Below are 21,961 nucleotides of genomic sequence, written 5' to 3'. Positions count from 1 at the left end.
ATTTACCATTTTTTCCAATATCTTATAAGATAGCCAGCTGGTCAGAGTGATAGATCGATAATTGTTTGCTTGTGTTGGATCCTTTCCAGGTTGAGATGGCAGTGACAATTGACTTATGCCAAGAATCTGGCATAAGTCAATTGTCAGTAAGTATTCTGTTGTATGGTAAGAGAAGGCGATCCATGGAGGATGTTTTATCATCTCATAATGGATGTATTATCGCATCAGGACCAACTGAACTGGCATGAGAGAGTTGTAGAGCACCTTTTAGTCCCACCTTAACAAAAGGTTGATTATGCGACTCTTGCACGTTAGTAGAAAAGTTTAGCTGCAGTTTCTATTGTTGCTCTTTCAATATTAAAAATTCAGGAGAATAGGAAGCTGTTGGTGGGATTCTGGCAAAATTACCTAAAAAAGTGTCTGCAGTAGTTTTGGGATTAGCAACAACACATCCAGTGTGATTACCATTAGGACATCTATTCCATCTTGAGCAGGATTGTGTACAGTTCTGTCCTTACGAACAACAGTAAATGCTTTAATTTTGGTTCCTAACTGGGTTTTAAATATGTTTCCTTCAGACAAAAACTCTGCTGTCCCTCTCCTGAGTGCGGTCATTGCTTGCTCATGGGTGGGAGACCACGTGTATTTGTTTTTCCATACAAACTTTTCTGTGGGAATACAGAAAGGTTTGTGTTTCCACAGCAGAGCCTTGATATCAATATTATAGCAAAATTCACAGCAGTTCCACTGTAGAAATTTTCTTATTGTTTTGACTTTGTAGGCTTGTCTAATTTTCAAGATGTTGAGGACATATCCAGTATCCATCTTTTCTTCTAAAAAACATTAAATACGTCATCTGATATGTTAGGATCATTTGGTGAGTTCAATTCACTTTCAGTGGATACAGAAGTACTGTATTTACTCAAATATAATTCACCCTCATGTATAACTCGCACCTTAATTTTACTTTACAAAAAAAGAAATTGAAAAGTTTTGCATATACCTCACACGAAAAAAAAGTTTAAACACATTCATGTCAAGGCAATAGTAACCTCGCTCCCCCACGGTAAACAACACACACCCTCCCCAACAGCCACTATACTGCAGATGCAAGAAAAAGAAATAGTTTTATTGTATCACTGAATAAGATACAGAGACGTTTACAGTGTGTGTAATATATTTCTCAATAAATAGTTTAATTAGAGACAACTGGGATAAAATCAGCACTAACTAATGAATCACATGTTCCTCCCACAGAAACTATGCTGTATAGACTCAAGCAAAACCACATGTTGCACTGGCAAACACATTATCTAACTAAAAACTATCATCCAATTTTTCAATTACATGAAATAAGTGTTTGTTTGATTGCCTTTGAAATTTTCGATGCCATTAAGAGAGATCACAAAGGCTAACTTCAAAGAAAATTCTACCGTGAATTGAAAGATGCAGAAGTGGCAAGCAAATAAGCAGCAATAAAATTCATAATAAAACTTTGTGTGATTTGAGCCCCTACCCGTGCTGGGCCAGTACCATCACTGGGAGGTCTACTCCACCATGGACAGGTGCTCCACAAAGGTGGGGGGGAGATCGTCAGTGAAGTTGTGCTGTTAACAAAGGCATGAAGACTGGACATTTGGTGTTTTGAGAGTTGTGAATGAGTGGAATATTGTCAAAGGTGGTAGTCAATGTTTTGTCAGTGAAGAAGTTAGAAGAAGTATGATATGTATATATCTGATAAAATCGGATATAATTAGATATATGTTAATTTAATTCTATAACATGCTACTGCACACATAGTGGGAGTTCATTTTAAGCATGCGCTCTGTGTTATTCCTAGTATTGTTTGTAATAACTGTACTGATGATGTCCTAAGGACGAAATATTAACTTATTAAAAATTTAAGTACTGTGGTTTATGTGTGAATGTTTAGTTATGAATACTCCACAGGTTTCGCTATATAATTGAGCCGGACTTTGGATTTTAGGCTTGCTGAATCTAGAGCTTACTGCTCGAAGTATTCCATGTAAAAGTACAGGGTGGCTATAAATTAACTTTCCCTCTTTGGAGGTATCCGTAGCTAAAACTAATACATGGAATGAGACCACATTTTATATTGAGACTTTCGAAGGCATGGGGAGATGAATTCCATGAAAAAAATATTTAGTACCAAAAGTCGCCAGTAGGGGGAATTTTGGCGCTGGAGGGGTTGAAAGCAGTCACATATTTGCAGTAAGCGTAGGTAAAAGGGATTATGCAAATTTTACTGTGCGTACATGATAGCAGTGCCACCAATTCCACTTAAAAAGGGATTAGGAACGTTCAGGCAGTTATTTGAATGACTGACGAATTGTGCTCAATATGTGTCCTACCTTCCCTTAGCATGCTTTACTTGTTAAGTTGTTTTACCTTAAACAGTGCAGTGCCGTAGCAGCCCTTCGGGAATTTAGAAGGCTTCATAACCTGCATACAGGTCCTATGTCAGCTGTAGCACAGCTATGATTAAGAAGTTTGAAGAAACTGGATCACTAGGAGTTAGACCTGGCAGAGGACGGAAAGCAGTGCAAGAAGAGACAGTAACAGACGTTGCTACTGCAGTGTTTGATGACACAGGGACCAGTACTGGTCCAAGCGCTTGCGCCATAGCTCACAAACTTAATGTGGCTTTCTGGAAAATCTTACGGAAAATGCTTCATTTCTATCCATATAAGTTCAGTCGTGTGCAGGCACTAACTACCACAGATTATGATAAGCGCCTGACCTATGCGCTAACGTTTCTTGCCCGAATGGAAGTCGACAAGGACTGGCCTTGGAGAATATTGGGGGTGAGGCTCATTTTTATCTGAATGGGTTGGTCAACATTCACAACTGCAGAATTTGGGCATCTGAACATCCCCAAGCGATCCAGCAAGTACCACTGCATTCTCCAAAAGTAACCGTGTGGTGTGGCTTCACAGACAATTTCATAATAGGACCGTACTTTTTTGAGGTATTACCCCTACAGGTCTGTAACCTGCTCCATTACTGGAGAGATTTATTGACAAATGCTGGAAAATTTTGTCATTCCTGCAGTGCAGCAAAGACAGTGTTTGGACTCCATAATTTTTATGCAGGATGGAGCACGGCCACACATTGAACATTCAGTACCTTTTATGCCAGCATTTCAGTAATGAGAGCGTTATCACTGGTTCTTTCTGATAGCAAGGCTGCCTCGATCCCTGGACATCACTCCATATGACTTTTGGCTGTGGGGGTATTTGAAATCCGTTGTGTATGTCAGTTGCATTCCCAACTTGCATGTCTTGAAAGAGAACATAAAACGGGCTGTTATGAACATCCAATCCGACTCCTTACACTCAGCTGTAGAGCATGTCGCACACGGATGCAATTTGTTGTACACAAGAGAGGTCAGCACATTGAAATTCGTGTATGTGGTCCAGGGGACCCTGATTCTGATGAATAAAACATTATTTCCTGTGAGTTCAATCACTAGATTAATTTCCGTGTCTCTCGCAAGTTGTTGTTTTAGTTTAATTATTATTATTATCATTGTAACATGCCACATATCCAGCTGGAATGAGTGATGCGGCTGTCACTTACACCTTCGAAATGTTATTATTCCATTTTATCTGCCTTTAATGTAATTATCCGCTTGTTTTCGGCTCCGCCAGCACCAAAATTTCCCCTATTGGTGACTTTTAGTAGTAAATCTTTTTTTTTGCAGAAATCATCTCCCCATGCCTTCAAAAGTTTCAATTTAAAATTTGATCTCATACCGTTTATTGGTTTTAGCTACAGGTGCCTCCAAAGAGGGAAAGTTATTTTATGGCCACCCTGTAGTTAGCTATTGCGAGGGGGATGGGGAGCCCATGTCCATATCTTCTTTTGGTAGATAAAATTATTTTGCCGCACAAAATACCTGTTGCGAAGTACTTTGGCAAAAAGGGTCAATAGTATCATTGATCAGGACATCAGTATCAATACACAACACTTATTTATGAAGTGGTGTGTATTTTTTACGTCAGAGGGGGAATGACCTACCAGCTCCTTGAGTGTGGACACTAATTTCTTGGCTAAGTGATAATCAGGGCTGTCAATTTCTTCAACTATTGGTCATACTGGCATGTTTGTTTTGTGTATTTTTGGCAGGTCGTAAATTCTGGTAGTGCGGGCGTAATGCGGTATAAGTTTTTTGGTTGTTTCCCTGGCCATGTGATCATCGATTTGTTTAATTCTGTTATTTTCTTTTTGATGCAGTTTGTAGGGTTGTAATTCACCATTTGGTAAGTATTGTGTAACAGACAATGGTAGCATTATCTTCATCTGCTTTTGTAATCACAATGTCTGGGTTATTTTTTAAGGATTTAAGTGTCAATTTTTCTGTTTTAGTTTGCAATTTAGTTGTTTATTAGAATTTAAAAAGAAAGAATACCATGCTGTGCTAGACCAGACTTTTGAGATTTTACTTATTTAGTGACATAAACCTTCTCTTTGGTTTGGTTTTGTCAATAATGTGTTTTCTGTTTGGCCTCATTCTGAAAATGAACTTGACACCTTCCTACATCAGATCAGTAACCTTCACCCATGCATTCAGTTCACCATGGAAAAAGAAAATGCTGGTAGTCCACCATTCTTGGACATCTTTCTTACATACACAGCCCCCTGGCACTTTGCCAATTAGTATTTATCAGAAATCTACCTTTACAGGCAGATGCATTCATCAAAGTCTACTCATTGCATCTCTCAAAAAATTAGTGTTACCAAGTCATTAGTTATTAGTTAATAGAGTGCTTAATGTGTGTTCCTTTCCTTCAGGTTTACAACAAGAACTTCTCACTCGCAGCTCTCATGATATCCAACAGATAATTGACTCCTACTTTCCAACACCTAAGGATAATTCCACAGATCTCTGGGTTCCAGTCCCTTATATTTCTGGTATCTCTGAACATTAGAATTTTAATGTATCATCTTAGTCCTACATATTTTATTATTAACAAAATTGCTCATATGTTACCATCTACAAAAGATAAACTGTTGCCTCTGTATTTAACTGGTGTTTAACTGATCCCTTGTGAATAATTTCCACATACCTTGGACAGACAGGCTGTTCAGTGGGAAAAAAATAATTCATGAACATCAGTGTTACATTAAATATGTGAAACCTGAAACATCTGGTATGGCACAGTATAATATTGACACTAAACACAATATCCTGTGGGATGAAGCTTGTCTTCTTCATAGAAGCAGTTTTAAATATGAATGCCTTTACAAAGAAAGTTGTCAAACGTTTTACGTTGGCCTAATCTTAATCAGAATGATTGTCTCTCTCTCTCTCTCTCTCTCTCTCTCTCTTCCCCAAAAGTTTGGAAGATTCTCATTTTATATAAACATCGCAAATAGTTTTAATATTTGTTAACATTTTTGCAGGCAACAACCATTTTTAATTGGAAAACCACTTGTATGTACCTTGTATTCCAGTTCTTTGATTTGCTTGTTGTTTCCCCACACTGATGATGATGATGTACTGTTATTTTCAGTAGAAAATATTTGTACTTTCATTAAAATTTATTACTATGGTTATCATGTAATTTTGTTGCTTCATAGTTATGCCACAAATACCTTTAAAGATTAGATGTAATAGTATTATTATAGCATCCTGTAAACTCATTGAGGGTGTGTGTGTTTATATATATATATATATATATGCACTAATCCATCAAGAGCAGAAAAACAGTTTACTGGTCAGATAATTGGATTCCTGAAGGCCTAATTACAGTAGTATGTTACTTGGTGTTAATTGACGTATTAATACATTTCAAAAGTCAGTTAATTCATTTATTAGTTTAAATGTTGGTTATTTTTGAGAACACAGTATCAGGAATTTAATTATGATGGTAGTGGCCTTCATAGGAGGCTACTCCACATTAATATGGCTGCCATGAAGACTGATTGTTTATTGCATTTGTCCTGAAGTATATTTTAAGTACTCATAAAATCACTATAAGGTTATTATTATTAGCATCTACCCTCCATGGAGTCAAAGGACTCGTTGCAGGAGGTCTATACTCTCTCATGCAAAAAGTTAATCAAACTGTGATTTAAAACCATTCACAGTTTCTGCACTCACCACTCTGTCAGGCAATGCATTCCATTCCAATCACCAATCACGCCATACAAAGAACCTGCTTCTCACTTCCCTGCTCATATCCCTCTTATACAGCTTCCAGGAATGGCCTCTTGTTTTATCCTTATCTCCTTCTACTTTATAAAAAATCTTCTCCACATTAATCTGGTAACAACCCCTCATCAACTTACATGTCACAATCAAATATCCTCCCCTTCTTCTGTTCACAAGTCTGTAATATACATTCCCTCAATCTCTCCGATCTGACGTTCCATAGACCTGACACTGACTTATAACTCTTCTGTGCACCCTCTCCACTACATCCTCATCACCTGCAAGCCAGGCGACTACATCTCCACACATTAGTCTATATGTAGCTTGAACAAAGCCATAACCTCTGCTTCTGTATATGAATGTCCTCCTAATTATTGCCATAATCTGTTGTGATATTCTTACATTGACTGGGAGGAGACCTTCACGTAGCCTTTCAAGGAATGTGGAGAATCAACCAGTGCTGCTGACTTAATGTCCAATCCTCACCTTCTCGTGGTGCACCCTGTTAGGTATCTACCTGGATACTGAACGAACAAGGATGAGCTGGCAGTTTGGGATTTAGCCGACCAAATTGTATTCCTATTGGTTAAACCAAAATACAAAATTATGGTACAACATGACAGAATTTCATGCCAACTGGGGCGTCGCCCGGTTAAACAAGACCCCCGTTGTTTTTTCCAGGGAAAAAGGGCAAACAGTGAAAAGTCAGATACTGGAACAAATCTGAAAACACACCCTAACTCAACATCACCAGAGTAAAAGATCGGTACTATCTCCATAAGAAGCCTGAATAGCAAAGAAATGGAGCTAGCTGAGCAATAGGATAAGTACCAGATCAACATAATACGGGTGACAGAAATAAAAAAGACAAAAGCTCGGGATATCTTTTTGAGGATTAAATACAAAATGTTATATTCAGGCAATGACAATCAATGAAAAGGAGTAGCTATAGTATTCAACACTAAATGCAAGCCTAATCTTGTTGAATGACAAATAATATCAAGTAGAATGATGTGACCAAATATCAGAATGCGGAACTGCACCATGAGACTTATTTGTGCCTATGGTCCCACAGAAGGTTCTACTAAGACAGAAGTGGAGGAATTTTTTGAGGCTTTAGAGAAAGCAACTGACACAATGAAAAAGAAAAAGTTGCTACTTGTTGGGGATCTAAATAGCAGAGTAGGAAATGATTGTCATACATACAAAAATATTTTGGGAAAATTTGGAGAAAAGAGCAAAGCTAATAATAATGGCAAATACCTGTTGGATTTCTGCTCAGGACATGGACTGGTTATTACTAACACCACATTCCAACATAAAAATGTGCACAAATTCACATGGAGAGAAGAAGCAAGATATAAGAAAACTCATTGACTATGTTATTGTTGATAGTGATGTTTTCTCCCTCGTGTAGGACACTAAAGTGTAAGGAGGATTTGAAATCGGAAGTGATCACTATATAGTCTTCAGCAGGATAAAATTGAATTTCATATTGAAAAGAGTAACATGTAAGAAAGTTTTAAAGTGAATAAAAGTTGAGCAACTCTCAGATGTGAACTGTAGACTAAAATACACAAAGATTATTGAAGAAAAAATGAAAGAGTTTGAGAACAGGAACCAAACCTTGGAGATTCAGTGGCAAGCCTTGAAGAAAACCGTGACTGATTCAGCTAGAGAGGCATGTGGTGAAGTTGTTTGCAAGGATAGAAAAATTAGAACTCCATGGTGGACACAGGAAGTTAAAGAGGCAGTGAAGAAAAACAAGAAAGCATATCAAAAGTTCCTGGCAAATAAGTCAACTTGTGCTCTTGAAGAATATAGAGACAAATGCAAGAATGGTAAACACTCTGTAAAACTAGCTAAACAAAAGTCAAGGGAGGACTTTGGCAAGAACATAGAAAATAAATATCAAGAAGGTGGCAAAATATTCTGGAGGCTGTTGAAAAAGCTCAGAAATGGAGGAAAGAGTGCTGTAAAAGAAATTGGAGATGATAAAGGTGATATAAAAACTGGATAAAAAGATATCCTTTATGTATGGAGTAATTACTTTGAAAAATTGCTAAATGAAACAATCAATAACAGCACAGTGGTAAAAAACCCTCAACAAGCATGCAATCATTTCTACTTCAATGCATATCCATACTTGAAGTAGAAATGCCATAAAAAACCTGAAATGTAGAAAGGCCGCTGGAGTATGAGGGTGGTCTGAAAAGTTTTCGGCCTAACAGTGAAAAAAACAAATTTATAATTTCAAAATTATTTTTTTATTTTTTATACATTTATTCCAGCAGGGCTCCAGCGCCATTATGCCATCCCTGTAGTGGTTCTCAATAAGATTTGCAAAATACTCCTCTACAGCTGCAATCACCTCTTGATTTGAAGAAAAATGTTGACCACCAAGTAAGAATTTTAGTTTGGGAAGAGATAGAAGTCAGGGGGAGCCTAATCTGGGGAATAGGGTGGATGTTCCAACAATTTATAGTGCAGATCCCTTAATTTTTCCATTTCCAAAACACCTTTGTCGGCAGGTGCATTGTCCTGATAAAAGATGATTTTTTTCTTCTGCAAACCAGATCTTTTCTCACAAATTTTTTCGTCTAATCTGGTTGATCGGAATAATATACCCCGGTTGTTGTTTTACCCTTTTCAAGATAATTAATAAATTCCCCAATAAACTTTAGCATCTCAAAACACCGATCCATGACCTTTCCTGCTGATGGAACCGACTTTGTCTTGTTTAGTGCTAAACAACTAGCTTCTGTCCACTCTTTTGATTGCTGTTTGTATTCTGGTGTGTAATGGTGAATCCAAGTCTCATCCATTGTAAAAAATCGACGTACATAATCAGTTTTATTCTTGTTAAAACATTCCAAGCACTGTTCAGAGATTTTCATGCAAGTGCCTTTTTGATCTGCTGTGAGCAAGTGTGGCACCCATCTTGCACAGAGGTTTTTCATTTGCAATTCTTCATGCAAAATGTATCCTACACGTTCTTTTGAAATGCGTATAGTCTCAGCAATTTCACGCACTTTGACTCGCCCGTCATCCAATACCATATTGTACTCTCGATCAATGATTTCTGGTTTTGTTACACTTTTTTGACATCCTTCACGTGGATCATCTTGCAATTTCACATGGATGCTTATGACAGATATATCAACTTAGAAGAAAAAAAAAAATCTTCCCGATAGTGTTGCTATCTGTGGTCGAGGCCGAGAACTTTTCAGACCACCCTTGTAGATGATATTTGACAAGAAATGCTCAAGTACAGGGTATAACAGTCTTACAGTGGCTGCATAGTTCTGAAGGCCTGGACAGAGGGCCGAATTTCAGATGATTGGAGTAGAGTTCTCATAGTACCCATATATACAAAAAGGGAAATAAAATTGAATGTGAGGATTACAGAGGTATTTCCCTGCTATGAGTGTTCCTGGTAGATTTATGCTAGTATAGTATAGTCATAGTACCCATATATGCAAAAAGGGAAAATTGAATGTTAGAATTTCAGAGGTATTTCCCTGCTATGTGTGTTCCTAGTAAGATTTATGCTAGTATACTTGAAAAACAGTTGAGAATTATGATGGAAGGGAAGCTTGGTGAAGATCAAGCTGAATTCAAGCCAAATAGAAGCTGTCATGATCAGATTTTCACAAATACATGGGAAATCGTGGAAATATAATAAATATCTGTATAAATATCTGTTTTGCCAAGAGAGAAGCTATTCGAAATGCTACAGTTATATAGTGTCAATTGGGCATTATATCAAGCAATACTTAGTCTTTATTTCAGTTGCAAGTCAGCAGTTAGAATTGAAGGAAGTACAGGAAGATGGTTTAATGTTAAATCTGGTGTCAGACAAGGATGTACATTATCCCTTCTGTTATTCATTATCTATATAGATTACATTATGAAGGAAAGTGGTATTAAACATATCAAAATTGGAGATATTAATCTTAGCTCTTTACTCTATACAGATGATGTTATACTTCTAAATAAATCCGGTACAAGTCTGCGAGATTCCCTGACTAAATTGAATAACTGTTGTAATAGATATAGTATTAAGGTCAGCAATAACAAGACAAAAATAGTGAAAGTAGGTAGAAGCATTGAAAATGTGAATGGTTGAACCTATAGAATGAGTAAAACATTTTAGCCACTTAGCCACAATTTTTAGTGAAGGTGGTAAATTAAATATGGAAATAGACAACAGAATCAACAAAGCTGGTATGGTAGGAAGTCAACTGAATAAATTTATATGGAATAAGAGAGAAATTAGTCAAAACACTAAATTAGTTGTATACTAGACAGTGTTCAAGATAATTTTAACTTATGGATCTGAGAGCTGGGTTAGGAATAAAACACTTGACCAAAAACTAGAGACCACAGATATGAGAATCCTGAGAATGATTAGAGGCTTAAACAGATGGCATCAATGGCAATATCGTATTAAAAACCGAGGATATTAGAAAAGAACTGGATATTGTTAGCATCCAGAAATGTGTTAGCAGAGCTAATCTCAGGTGGTATGGTCACTTAAACAGAATAGGAAAGGAAAGATTAGCAAAACAAGTGTTCTCTGCCAAGTTGGCAAGAAAAAGACCCAGAGGAAGACCAAGGTATAGGTAGATTGACACAGTAAAAAGTGCCTTAGAAGATAGAAATATAAGATCTGATAATGGAAGTTTTTTCCCAAATGGTTAGACTATAATAAATTTTGTGTAATCCTTTATCCAAGTGTAAGCAAACAAAGTTTGTGCCTAAAGTATCTTCAGGACTGAGGCAACTCATGGTAAAGGTGGACCAAGCTCTCATCACTCCTTATCTTAGTATCTCCCATAATGCAGAGCACATCTCCTTGCAGACATGTATAATGCTATACATTAAGGGAAGGGCCACTACCCAGACCGGTTTCGACCTTTATTGAGGTCTCCTCAGTGGGAGCCAGACCCAGAGGTGGTGATACCAAGGTGGAAACAATGGAGGAGTCATATTTACCTATACGAGTTGCCAAAAGATGTCTCACCTTATTATTAAATTACGCTGGATTTTGTGAAATATGTATGAAGTTTTTTTCACTTGGTTAGACTATAATAAATTTAGTTTAATCCTTTATCCAAGTGTAAGCAAACAAAGTTTGCACCTGAAGTATCTTCAGGACTGAGGCAACTGGTGATAAAGGTGGACCAAGCTCTCATCACTCCTTCTCTTAGTATCTCCCATAATGCAAAGCACATTTCCTTGCGGACATAAAGTTTGTACCTGAAGTATCTTCGGGACTGAGGCAACTCATGGTAAAGGTGGACCAAGCTCTCATCTCTCCTTGTCTTAGTATCTCCCATAATGCAAAACACATCTCCTTACACTTGGATAAAGGATTAAACTAAATTTATTATAGTCTAACCAAGTGGGAGAAAAAAAAAAAAAACATCCGACATCTTTCTCTAATTCCAGAGTAATTTAATAATAAGGTGAGACATCTTTTGGCAACTCATATAGGTAAATATGACTTCTCTATTGCTTCTGCCTTGGTATCACCACCTCTGGGTCTGGCTACCACTGACGAGACCTCAATAAAGGTCGAAACCGGTCTGGATAGTGGTCCTTCCCTTGCAGACATGTATAATAGCATTATATATGTCTGCATTATAGGAGATACTAAGACAAGGAGTGATGAGAGAGCTGGTTCACCTTTACCACGAGTTGCCTCAGTCCTGAAGATACTTCAGGCATAAACTTTGTTTGCTTACACTTGGATAAAGGATTTAACTAAATTTATTCAAGATCTGATAATGTTAAGTTAAGGGGGATAATAAATCCCTCACTATTTCAAAGCTGAGTACGAAACTCGAAATCTAAGAGTTTCATGCCAAAGAACTTCCAGCGAGTCGTAGCATAAGTCAACACCTGGTAGTACAACACTAGGGCAACTCAGAGCAAAGGTGGAGCAAGTTTCGATCACTGTCCTTAATATTTTCTCATAATATAAAATGCAGCTCCTAGTAAACGTATTACTATTTTACATTATGAGGGAAGGTCACTATCCAGACCGGTTTCGACCTTTATTGAGGTCTCATCAGTGAGTAGGTAGACCTCGATAATACCAAGGTTTAAGTGAACCGAACTTACATACTTTACTATACGAATTGCCAGAAAGGTGTATTCATATATTATTACTACAATAATCTGATAATGTTGTAATCTTGACAGGCAGATTGATTTTGGGGAAAATTGTAGATAGGAAGTTAGTGGTGATGTGAGTTTTTCATCTAGTACATATGCTGTCATATCCTGTACACCCCTTGAGTGTACCGGATGATGCACCCCTCAAATGTCAGGAATTTGATGATAATGATGACCTCAAACACAAGTCTCTGTCCATTATGAAGGTCTCTTATCTGGTATACTCCGTATCCCTACCTTGCTTACCAAACTTCAAAACCTTACACTTTATAACATTAAAGTGACAGCTTCACTCACATGGTCTATTGAGATCCTTCTGCAAGTCCACAATGCTGCTCTACTTCTCATAGTTTTTCCTAACTTTGTATCATTTGCACACAGCAGCACATCTCCAAATTAGCCAGTCCCAATTTGATTAACATGCAAACTAAACAGTAGTGGTCTCAGTACAGATCCCTGTGGCACTGCATTATTGACCGTCCTCTTTTGGGATACCACTCCTCCATTTACAATCTGATTTTGCCTATCTGACAGCCAATCAACTATCTAACTCACTAAATTTTAAATTAAACTAAATTAAAATTTTAAACACGAGTAAACAGTGTATGGTCAAAGTATGCTGAAAACACCGATGAAATGGTGACACATCCTTCAAGCACGTGGTTGCCAGTAAACTAAATACATAAAACATACGCATAAAATTAGCACTGGTAACACTCGCACTTAAAGACAGGAATTACAAAATGTGTGTAATATATCATAAATGTTAACAGTTGTTACGATTTCAGTAAATATTATTACTAGGAGAAGACATATATATTTTCCAGTTTTAATTTTATTTTTTCCTTATTTAATAATTTACTGTGGGTGCATGCAAACAGCTGTTCTGATATGTGCGCATTCATTTTGTAAAAAAATCTAACTTTGTCCTCTCTTATTTAGTATGTGCTGCTTGTATTAGTTACGTTTGGATCTGTATGTTTTTTGGAATTGTCCGTTGTATGGAAACCGACGCTACTATACAACCCATGACATCCAGCAATCGTATAGACATTGTCTATGTATGGCGGATACGATGTTCGCCTGCATTTTCCCTCCAGCGACGATTCCATAACAGTAGCAGAAAATATGGAGTCATGATGTGTAGCATTTGTGTGGTGATGGCAAACACGAAATGAATACCCAACTGATTTTTACTTCATTTCTGATATGGTGGTTTTATTTATATCCTCCTGAGTGGTGCTTGTGTTTGTTAAGTGTTTTATTGATGGTATCGACTACTATACAATCGACAACATTGCATCATGCATGGGATATATTTAGTTCCGCCGCATATGCCCTTCTAGCACCCGTAATATTACGAAGATACGTGAGCTTCACTAACAGGTTTCATATGTGGTGACATCCAACAAAAATGCTTCTTATTTGTGTTATAGCTGTTTTCTTTATATCCTACGTAAGTTCAGTTCCTCTGGTAAAGGAATGTCCATTTCAAAATCGGCAGGCACAATTATTCCATTAGCGAGACGCTATCCACTTCTACAGATCGGTGCGTCACTGTGACATATGCCTGATGTACCATCCTCTTCATCCCCCTTCCGGTGACGTCACTTCCATTTGCGAACAAAGACAAGGTGCCTGCTAACACATCATGACGTGCACAGCAGTCTCCCATAGACTTCAATGTTAAAAAAAAAGACCGTTGAAAAGGAAAGAGTCCCATCTAAAAAATGGATTAATTCAAAAATTAAGGATTATCTGTATTTCCAGTTGGTTGCGCTGTGACATTCCGCAGGTAAGGGATTGTGTATCATGCTATTTTGAAATTTTCCAAACATTCGGTTTTTTTAACAAACTTTTTTGATGTTCATAATACCAACAAATTTATTTGTTTTTCGTAATTTCTTATAGTTTGTGGTTTAAACTGTTAGTTCTAGTTGAATACAGTGAATTGTGCAAAACGATCAGAATACGTGTCACAGAAGAATTAAGAAAATTCAGTTGTAAATTCATACAACACATAATTGAAAACAACTGTAGTCTCAAAAAGTCCAGACAGCAATAAACATGAGACTATTACACTTTTTTTATATAATCTTTGTCAAGTAGCTTTATTTTATCCTCCTACATGTTTCGCCAATTTTTCTACTGGCATCCTCAGGGAATACAAACTAGTAAGCTAAAATGAAGGTTACAGACTAGGTTATAACTGATGGTTCTAATTCATACAAAAAATTGGTATTGTGCGTGACAATGTGCGTGTCTCATTAACGTGATTTATTCGTTATGGCTCATGACTTAATTGTTATGAAAGTTCATTTCTTTGATGTTTAATGATCTGATAAAAGTTTTCCAAATTTCTGGTAAAATTAGACCTTGATTCTTGTTTAGGTTTTCAGTTTTACGGGCAACTGTAGCTGCTTCTTTAAAGGTTCTTGAATGGTAGTTATCTTCTATGTATGGCATAACGCTCTTATCCCACTCAATGTGATGGTTAGTAGAGGTAAAGTGGCATGAAAGGCCTGAAATTTCTTGTCTGTTATTTCTGACATATCCTATGTGTTCTTTCTTTCTCGTTTCAAAGCTTCTAGAGGTCTGACCTATGTAACTAATATGTAACTAATAAAGATTATATAAAAAAGTGTAATAGTCTTAAGAATAATTGTCAAGAAAAAATTCAACATAATGAACAGCAATAAACATGATTGCAGTCAAACTACAAGATAGGACCATAACCAGAGATAGATATCATCATTATCATCAAATTCCTGCCATGTACCCTCAAGGGGTGTACAGGATGTGATAGTACTACATGAAAAAAATTACATCATTACTAACTTCCTATCTACAATTTTCCTCCAAATCAGTCTGTTACTTGTCAAAACTCCAACATTATCAGATCTTATATTTCTATCGTCTAAGGCACTTTGTATCGTATCAATCCACCTATATCTTGGTCTTCCTCTGGGTCGTTTTGCGGCCAACCTGGCAGAGAACACTTGCTTTGCTAATCTTTCTTCGCCCATTCTGTTGAAGTGACCATACCAATCGAGATTAGCTCTGCTAACGCATTCCTGGATGCTGACAATGTCAAGTTCTTTCCTAATATCCTCGTTTTTAATATGATATTGCCATTGATGCCATCTGGTCACGCCTCTAATCTTTCTCAGGACTCTCATATTTGCGGTTTCTAGTCTTTGGTCAGTGTTTTACTTCTGACCCAGCTCTCAGATCCATAAATTAAAACTGGTTTGAACACTGTCTTGTATACAGCTAATTTAGTGTTCCGACTAATTTCTCTCTTATTCCATATGAATTTATTCAATTGACTTCGCACCATACCAGCTTTGCTGATTCTGTTGTCTATTTCTATATTTAATTTACCATCTTCACTAAAAATCATGCCTAAGTAGCTGAAATGTTTTACTTGTTCCACAGGTTCTCGATTCACAACACAGTTGACATTTTCAGTGATTCTGCCTATTTTCATTGTCTTTGTCTTTTTATTGCTGACCTTCATACCATATCTATTACAACAGTTATTCAATTTAGTCAGAGAATCTTGCAGACTTGTAGCAGTTTTATTTAGAAGTATAACATCATCCGCATAAAGCAAAGAGCTGACATTAACATCTCCAATTTTGATTCATGTTTAATACCACTTTCCTTCATAATGTGATCCATATAGATAATGAATAACAGAGGGGATAATGTACATCCTTATCTCATACCAGATTTAACATTAAACCATCTTCCTGTACTTCCTTCAATTCTAACTGATGACTTACAACTCAAATAAAGACGAAGTATTGCTTGATATAATGCCCCATTGACACCATATAATTGTAGCGTATTGAATAGCTTCTCTCTTTGCACCTTGTCATATGCCTTTTCCAAATCGACAAAACTTAAATACAGATCTTTGTTATATTCCCATGCTTTCTTAACTGTTTGTCATAAAGTGAAGATCTGATCCTGACAGCCTCTATTTGGCCTGAATCCAGCTTGTTCTTCACACAGCTTTTCTTCCACAATTCTTCTGAATCGTTTCTCAAGTATACTTGCATAGATCTTGCCAGGAACACTCAGTAGGGAAATACCTCTGTAATTCTCACATTCAGTTTTATTTCCCTTTTTTTATACGGGTACTATGAGAGCTCTACTCCAATCATTGGGAATTCGTCCCTCTGTCCAGGCTTTCTGAACTAATGAGTGCAGCCACTGTAAGACTTTTATACCACCATACTTCAGAATTTCTGGTCGAATATCATCTACTCCTGCTGCCTTTCCACATTTCAAGCCTTTGATGGCTTTTTCTACTCCAAGTATGGATATGTATTCCTGACTGCATGCCTGGTCAGTGTTTTTTACCACTGTGCTGTCATCACTGCTTGTTTTATTTAGCAGTTTTTCAAAGTAATTACTACATACTTTAAGGATATCTTTTTCTCCCTTTTTCATGTCACCTTTACCATCTCTAACTCCTTTTACAGCACTCTTTTCTCCATTCCTAAGCTTCTTCAACAACCTCCAGAATATTTGGCCACCTTCTTGATATTTATTTTCTGTATTCTTGCCAAAGTCCTCCCATGACTTTTGTTCAGCTAGTTTTACACAGTGTTTAGCATTCTTGCATTTGTCTCTGTATTCTCTAAGAGCACAAGCTGACTTATTTGACAGGAACTTTTGATCTGCTTTCTTCTTTTCATTCACTGCCTCTTTAACTTCCTTTGTCCGCCATGGAGTTCTAATTTTTCTATCCTTGCAGACAACTTCACCACATGCCTCTCTATCTGAATCAATCAAGGCTTTCTTCAAGGCTTGCTACTGAATCTCCAAGGTTTGATTCCTGTTCTCAAACTCTTTCATTTTTTCTTCAATAATCTTTGTGTATTTCAGTCTACAGTTCACATCTGAGAGCTGCTTATCATTTATTCCCTTTAAAACTTTCTTACATGTTATTCTTTTCAATATGAAATTCAGTTTTATCCTGCTGAAGACTATATAGTGATCACTTCCAATTTCAAATCCTCCTTACACTTTAGTGTCCTACACGAGGGAGAAAACATCACTATCAACAATAACATGGTCAATGAGACTTTTCTTATTCCTTACCTCTTCTCTCCATGTGAATTTTTGTACATTTTTATGTTGCAACATGGTGTTAGTAATTACCAGTCCATGTCCTGAGCAGAAATCCAACTGATATTTTCCATTATGATTAGCTTTGCTCTTTTCTCCAAATTTTCCCAAAATATTTTTGTATGTCTCACAATCTCACAATATTGCAAAAATCATGCTATTGCAAAAAGAATTTTACTCAGTATTATATCAGGATTATGAATTAAATGAAGAAGAAGACAACTCTGAAATAGCTGATGTACCACAGATTCTACCAGAAGAAGTTATGTGGGCCATTCAAAGCTTGCAAAATGGAAAAGTTGCAGGTGAGGATGGAGTTATAGCTGAACTTCTAAAAGCAGGTGGAGAAATGATCTACAAACTCTTAGCAAAACTATTTACTTTTTGCCTGAAGAAAAATTATGTACCAAGAACATGGAAGAAGGCTACCTTAATTCTGCTACATAAAAAAGGTGAGGTAGAAAACTTGGCGAACTACCGACCCGTCAGTCTACTATCAGTGGTTTACAAAGTTTTTACAAGTCTTAGCTCATAGGCTTTGTACGACTCTGGACCTAGCACAACCAAAAGAACAGGCAGGATTTTGAAGTCGCTTTAATGCAACGGACCATCTTCAAGTTGTACAACAGATTATTGAACGGTGTAATGAATATCAGTTACCATTATGTCTTAGTTGTATTGATTATGAGAAAGCCTTTTATTCAGTAGTACCATGACCTATGGCTCCTCCAACATGTGGAGGAGCCATACATCAGGACCATCAAATCTGCATACACCAATGCAGCAGCAATTCATTTCAATGGAAAAATCTCTACTGTGGAAATATAGAAAGGTTCACAGCGTGCCTAGAAGAAATATTCAAACTTCTTGATTGGGAAAGGAAAGGTCTGAAGATAAATGGAAGATATTTGAACCATTTTCGCTTTGCAGATGACATAGTTATGTTTACTTCAACTGCTCATGAATTACAGACTCGTATCCGAGAACTCCAAATTGCTAGAAAAAAAACAGTTTGACTAAAGATAAACCTTAAGAAGATCAAGTTATGTTCAATAGCTATATCCAACTAGAAATAATAAAAATCATTAATGATGAAAATAAACAAGTAGATCATTACATATACTTGGGACAATAGATATAAATAGAACAAAATGTCATGGACAAAATTAAAAGATTCATGATGCTTGGGTGGAAAGCATTCGGAAAAATACATTCAATATTCAAAAGCCAACTACCATTCTGTCCGAAAATAAAAGTTTTTAACCAATGTATTCTTCCTATATTGATATATGGCTGTGAAACATGGACACTAAATGCAAAGGAAATTCAAAAATCATGAAGAACACAATTTAGTATGGAAAGAAGTATGCTTGGTATCACAAAAGGAATACATGGATAAGAAATCAAACTAAACTTTCTGACATTGTAGGAAGAGTGAAACATCTGAAGTGGCAATGGGCTGGGCATATTTCTCGAAGACAAGATCATCGATGGACAAAAGAAGTACTGGATTAGATTCCTCAAGAGGAAAAACGACCATGCCGCCGACCTAAATCATGGTGGATTGATGATATCATCAGATTTGCAGGAGTGAAATGGGAAAGGAGAGCCATGGACAGACAATTTTGGAGTAATCTTGGAAAGGTCTTCATCCAGCAGTGGATCAACAATGGCTGATGATGATGACAATTATTATATTTTTTTATAGTGAAAAATTACCAGCATTGTACCATTATTAATGGAACTGTATGCTAGGAAATTAATGAAGCTAGGGATTTGGAGGTGTTGATGGATAGAGAGTTGAAGTTCAGAGGGCATATTGCAAAAGTGGCTATAACAGTTCATAAGATTACCTGGTTATTGAAGAACACTCTGACAAGCAGAGGTAACAGGTTATTATTCATCTATATAAGGCCTTATCTGGATTACTCTACACAGATCTGGTTGGCTAGGTTTCTTGGATATGCGAACGAGGTGGAGCAGATTCAGAGGCAAGCAACCAAGATGGTGGCAGGTCTTTGTGGTGCTCCATATGAGGAGAGATTGAAGATTTGTGCATTACAGAAGCTGGTTGATTGGCAAATGGGGGTGTGTGGATGTAATGTTGTTTAAGGGGTTTATAATATTTCAGTACATGAATAAAATAATGTGACAAAAACTAGACTAAGTGTGTGGTTAACAAGGGAGTGAGGACTAGATTTTTTGCTTGGAGAGTGGTGAATGATTTGAATAGATTACCAGAGTCAGTTGGGTGTGTGCTTTGTCAGTAAATGATTTCAAGGCAAAATATGACAGGTATTGTATGAATACTGAAAATTAATATTTTTGAAATGGGCCTCTCAGGATGAGTCTACAGACTCCATGGAGGTGCCCATATGTAATAATAAGTTTTTAGTTACATATGTAGAATTATTAATTCATAATAATGTGGAATTTAATTTTTAGTGACATTTTTTACAGGTTGAAAAGAGCCATATGAAAAGACCAAAGAATGAATGAATAAAACATACTTTAAAGAAAGTCAGCGAATGAAACATACTTCTAAGCAAAAGTGATATTTCATCAGCCCTTATTGAAATCTGTCATATTTTTGAATGTTGAACTGAATGATTTGCATTGAATTTTAAGGAAATAAATACTCTCTCTCTTCCAGATCTTTCTTTGGCTTCATATCTATAGCATCTCTTGGGATGGTTTATAGATCACTCATTTGACCTGAATTGATGATTCAGAAAAATAAATAAAAAGAAGAAAAAAAAGCATGAACAGCAAAATTGTGCTGTCTGTCTGTAATTATTTTATTTTTGTTTTGATTGCAGAGAGTATATGATGCTTCAGTATTAAATGATTAATGATACATATTTAAAAGTTATTTTGGTAAATGCCAGTATCTCTTTTCTCCCCAATTGCTCTTCTGAAATGTTAAAAGTAATAGGCATAAACAAAAGTGATTACTCTTTTCTTCTTTTTTTTTTATTTAGCACCATTTTTTATTCGTTAGGCCTAATAATCACTTCAAGTTTTTCTTTCCTTGTATAGCTCCCATGTATAGCCTTAACTTCCTTACGAGGTGTCATATCTTCTCGGCTGCACCTCGTATTAAGGCTGCATATCTCAGCTAGAAGTCTCACCATGGTTCCTGGCTACAAGCTTTCAGTGAAAGAAGCATTTTAAAGATATGACTAATTTCATATTTCTCTTGCTTTCTGAACCATGCAAACAAACAACACAAATGTGATGAGCACAGATGATGTTTTAATAATCATTTTCATGACTTGAACCTCATTTCAGTGTATTAAAAAATTAAGCTGTTAGTAAGTATTAAACTTGTAAAGTAAAGAAAGTTTTCTTTAAATGTGGAGTAGTTCAGGGGGACTGCATTGTTAAAATTGTTTATTGTTACAAAAAGAAAAAAAAAAGTTTGCCTTTTATAACAAATTCCTGCTTTTGTTGACATTGATAATGATATATTTAACTCACTAGTACATAATAAGGTTTTAACAAGTAATCTAGCCATTCACATTCCAAGCACATTTTGGTGTCTGTAGGAAGCCAAAAAATGCTACTGTGTACACTCTTCTGCTTTGATTGTCACTTAAATAAACAGTTATTTCCTCTTGCTTTGGTAACCAGAACTGGCAAACTATTTTTGTCAGATCTAAGAATTTCTTATAATCAAAGATATACTGTTTACCTAACTCGTCGAGGAATGACTAAATTTTGTTATGAGCTGCTACATGTTGAGACGAGCATATTCAAAGTAGTTAGAATTATATTTCATTTAGAATTTCTTCATGTTTCATTTGGCCCAAAAAAAAAAAAAGAGCAAATATACATAAACAGCAAATACCAAATTCACTGAACTCAGTGAATTTGGTTCCTGAGAATTCAGAAATTCTTCTCATCAGAAGTATACATACACAAACACATAATTGATGGACGTTGGCTTAACTTGGATATCCTGTGCTAGGTATACAAGACATGGTATGTTAATTCTGAGTGGCTGGTAGTGGAATCAAAGTGAAGCAAGTTCAAGAGGCTTTTCCTCAAATCAGCTGCAACCCTTACAAACTATCCAAAGCTAGACAAATATGGTTGTATCATAACTCCCCCTCGTATGGGGAAATCCTCATCCATAGACAGTCGGCCCCAAAACATCCAACCAAAACTGATAGATGGCATAATTGTAGGACTGTAGATCTTCCTGTATCTCTCCAGTTTTTCATCTTTGTTACTGAAATGTGCCTGCATGCACGTGTCTAATACAAGTGTATTGATCCCTGATAATGCCGATTTGACATTGACGAATTATAGGATAAGTAAATAATTTTATTTATTAATAGATACCTTCTTAATTTCCTTAAGCTATATACGATGCTGCAGAATCAATAGGATAGAAGTTATTAAAAGAATTTTATCGGATTGACACTTAAAACTTTTTCCAGTGCATGGAAGAAG

The 21,961-nt window shown here is 36.4% G+C and overlaps 1 protein-coding gene across 9 annotated transcripts in view; it reads left to right on the top strand.

Annotated features, from left to right (window-relative positions):
* The window catches only part of LOC150102845 (nuclear distribution protein nudE-like 1-B), a 303,402-nt gene extending 282,270 nt beyond the window's left edge, over positions 1 to 21,132 (top strand). For 7 of the 9 annotated variants that reach the window (XM_090398533.1, XM_090398538.1, XM_090398539.1 and 4 more), the window contains one exon: positions 19,964 to 20,277. In XM_090398533.1, coding sequence (XP_090254659.1) covers positions 19,964 to 19,982 — 19 coding nt within the window. In that variant the 3' untranslated portion in view covers positions 19,983 to 20,277. Of the gene's footprint in view, positions 1 to 19,963; positions 20,278 to 20,542 lie in introns of those variants that run through there. The other 2 variants (XM_090398534.1, XM_090398535.1) reach the window with 1 other exon arrangement.
* The last annotated feature ends 829 nt before the right edge of the window (positions 21,133 to 21,961 follow it).

The sequence above is a fragment of the Typopeltis vanoorti genome, chromosome 9 (assembly GCF_054136105.1).
Source record: "Typopeltis vanoorti isolate ZY-2024b chromosome 9, IOZ_Tvanoo_1.0, whole genome shotgun sequence".
NCBI lineage: Eukaryota > Metazoa > Arthropoda > Arachnida > Uropygi > Thelyphonidae > Typopeltis > Typopeltis vanoorti.
The sequence above is the reverse complement of the archived record's forward strand: the minus strand, read 5'-3'. Positions and strand labels throughout refer to the sequence as shown.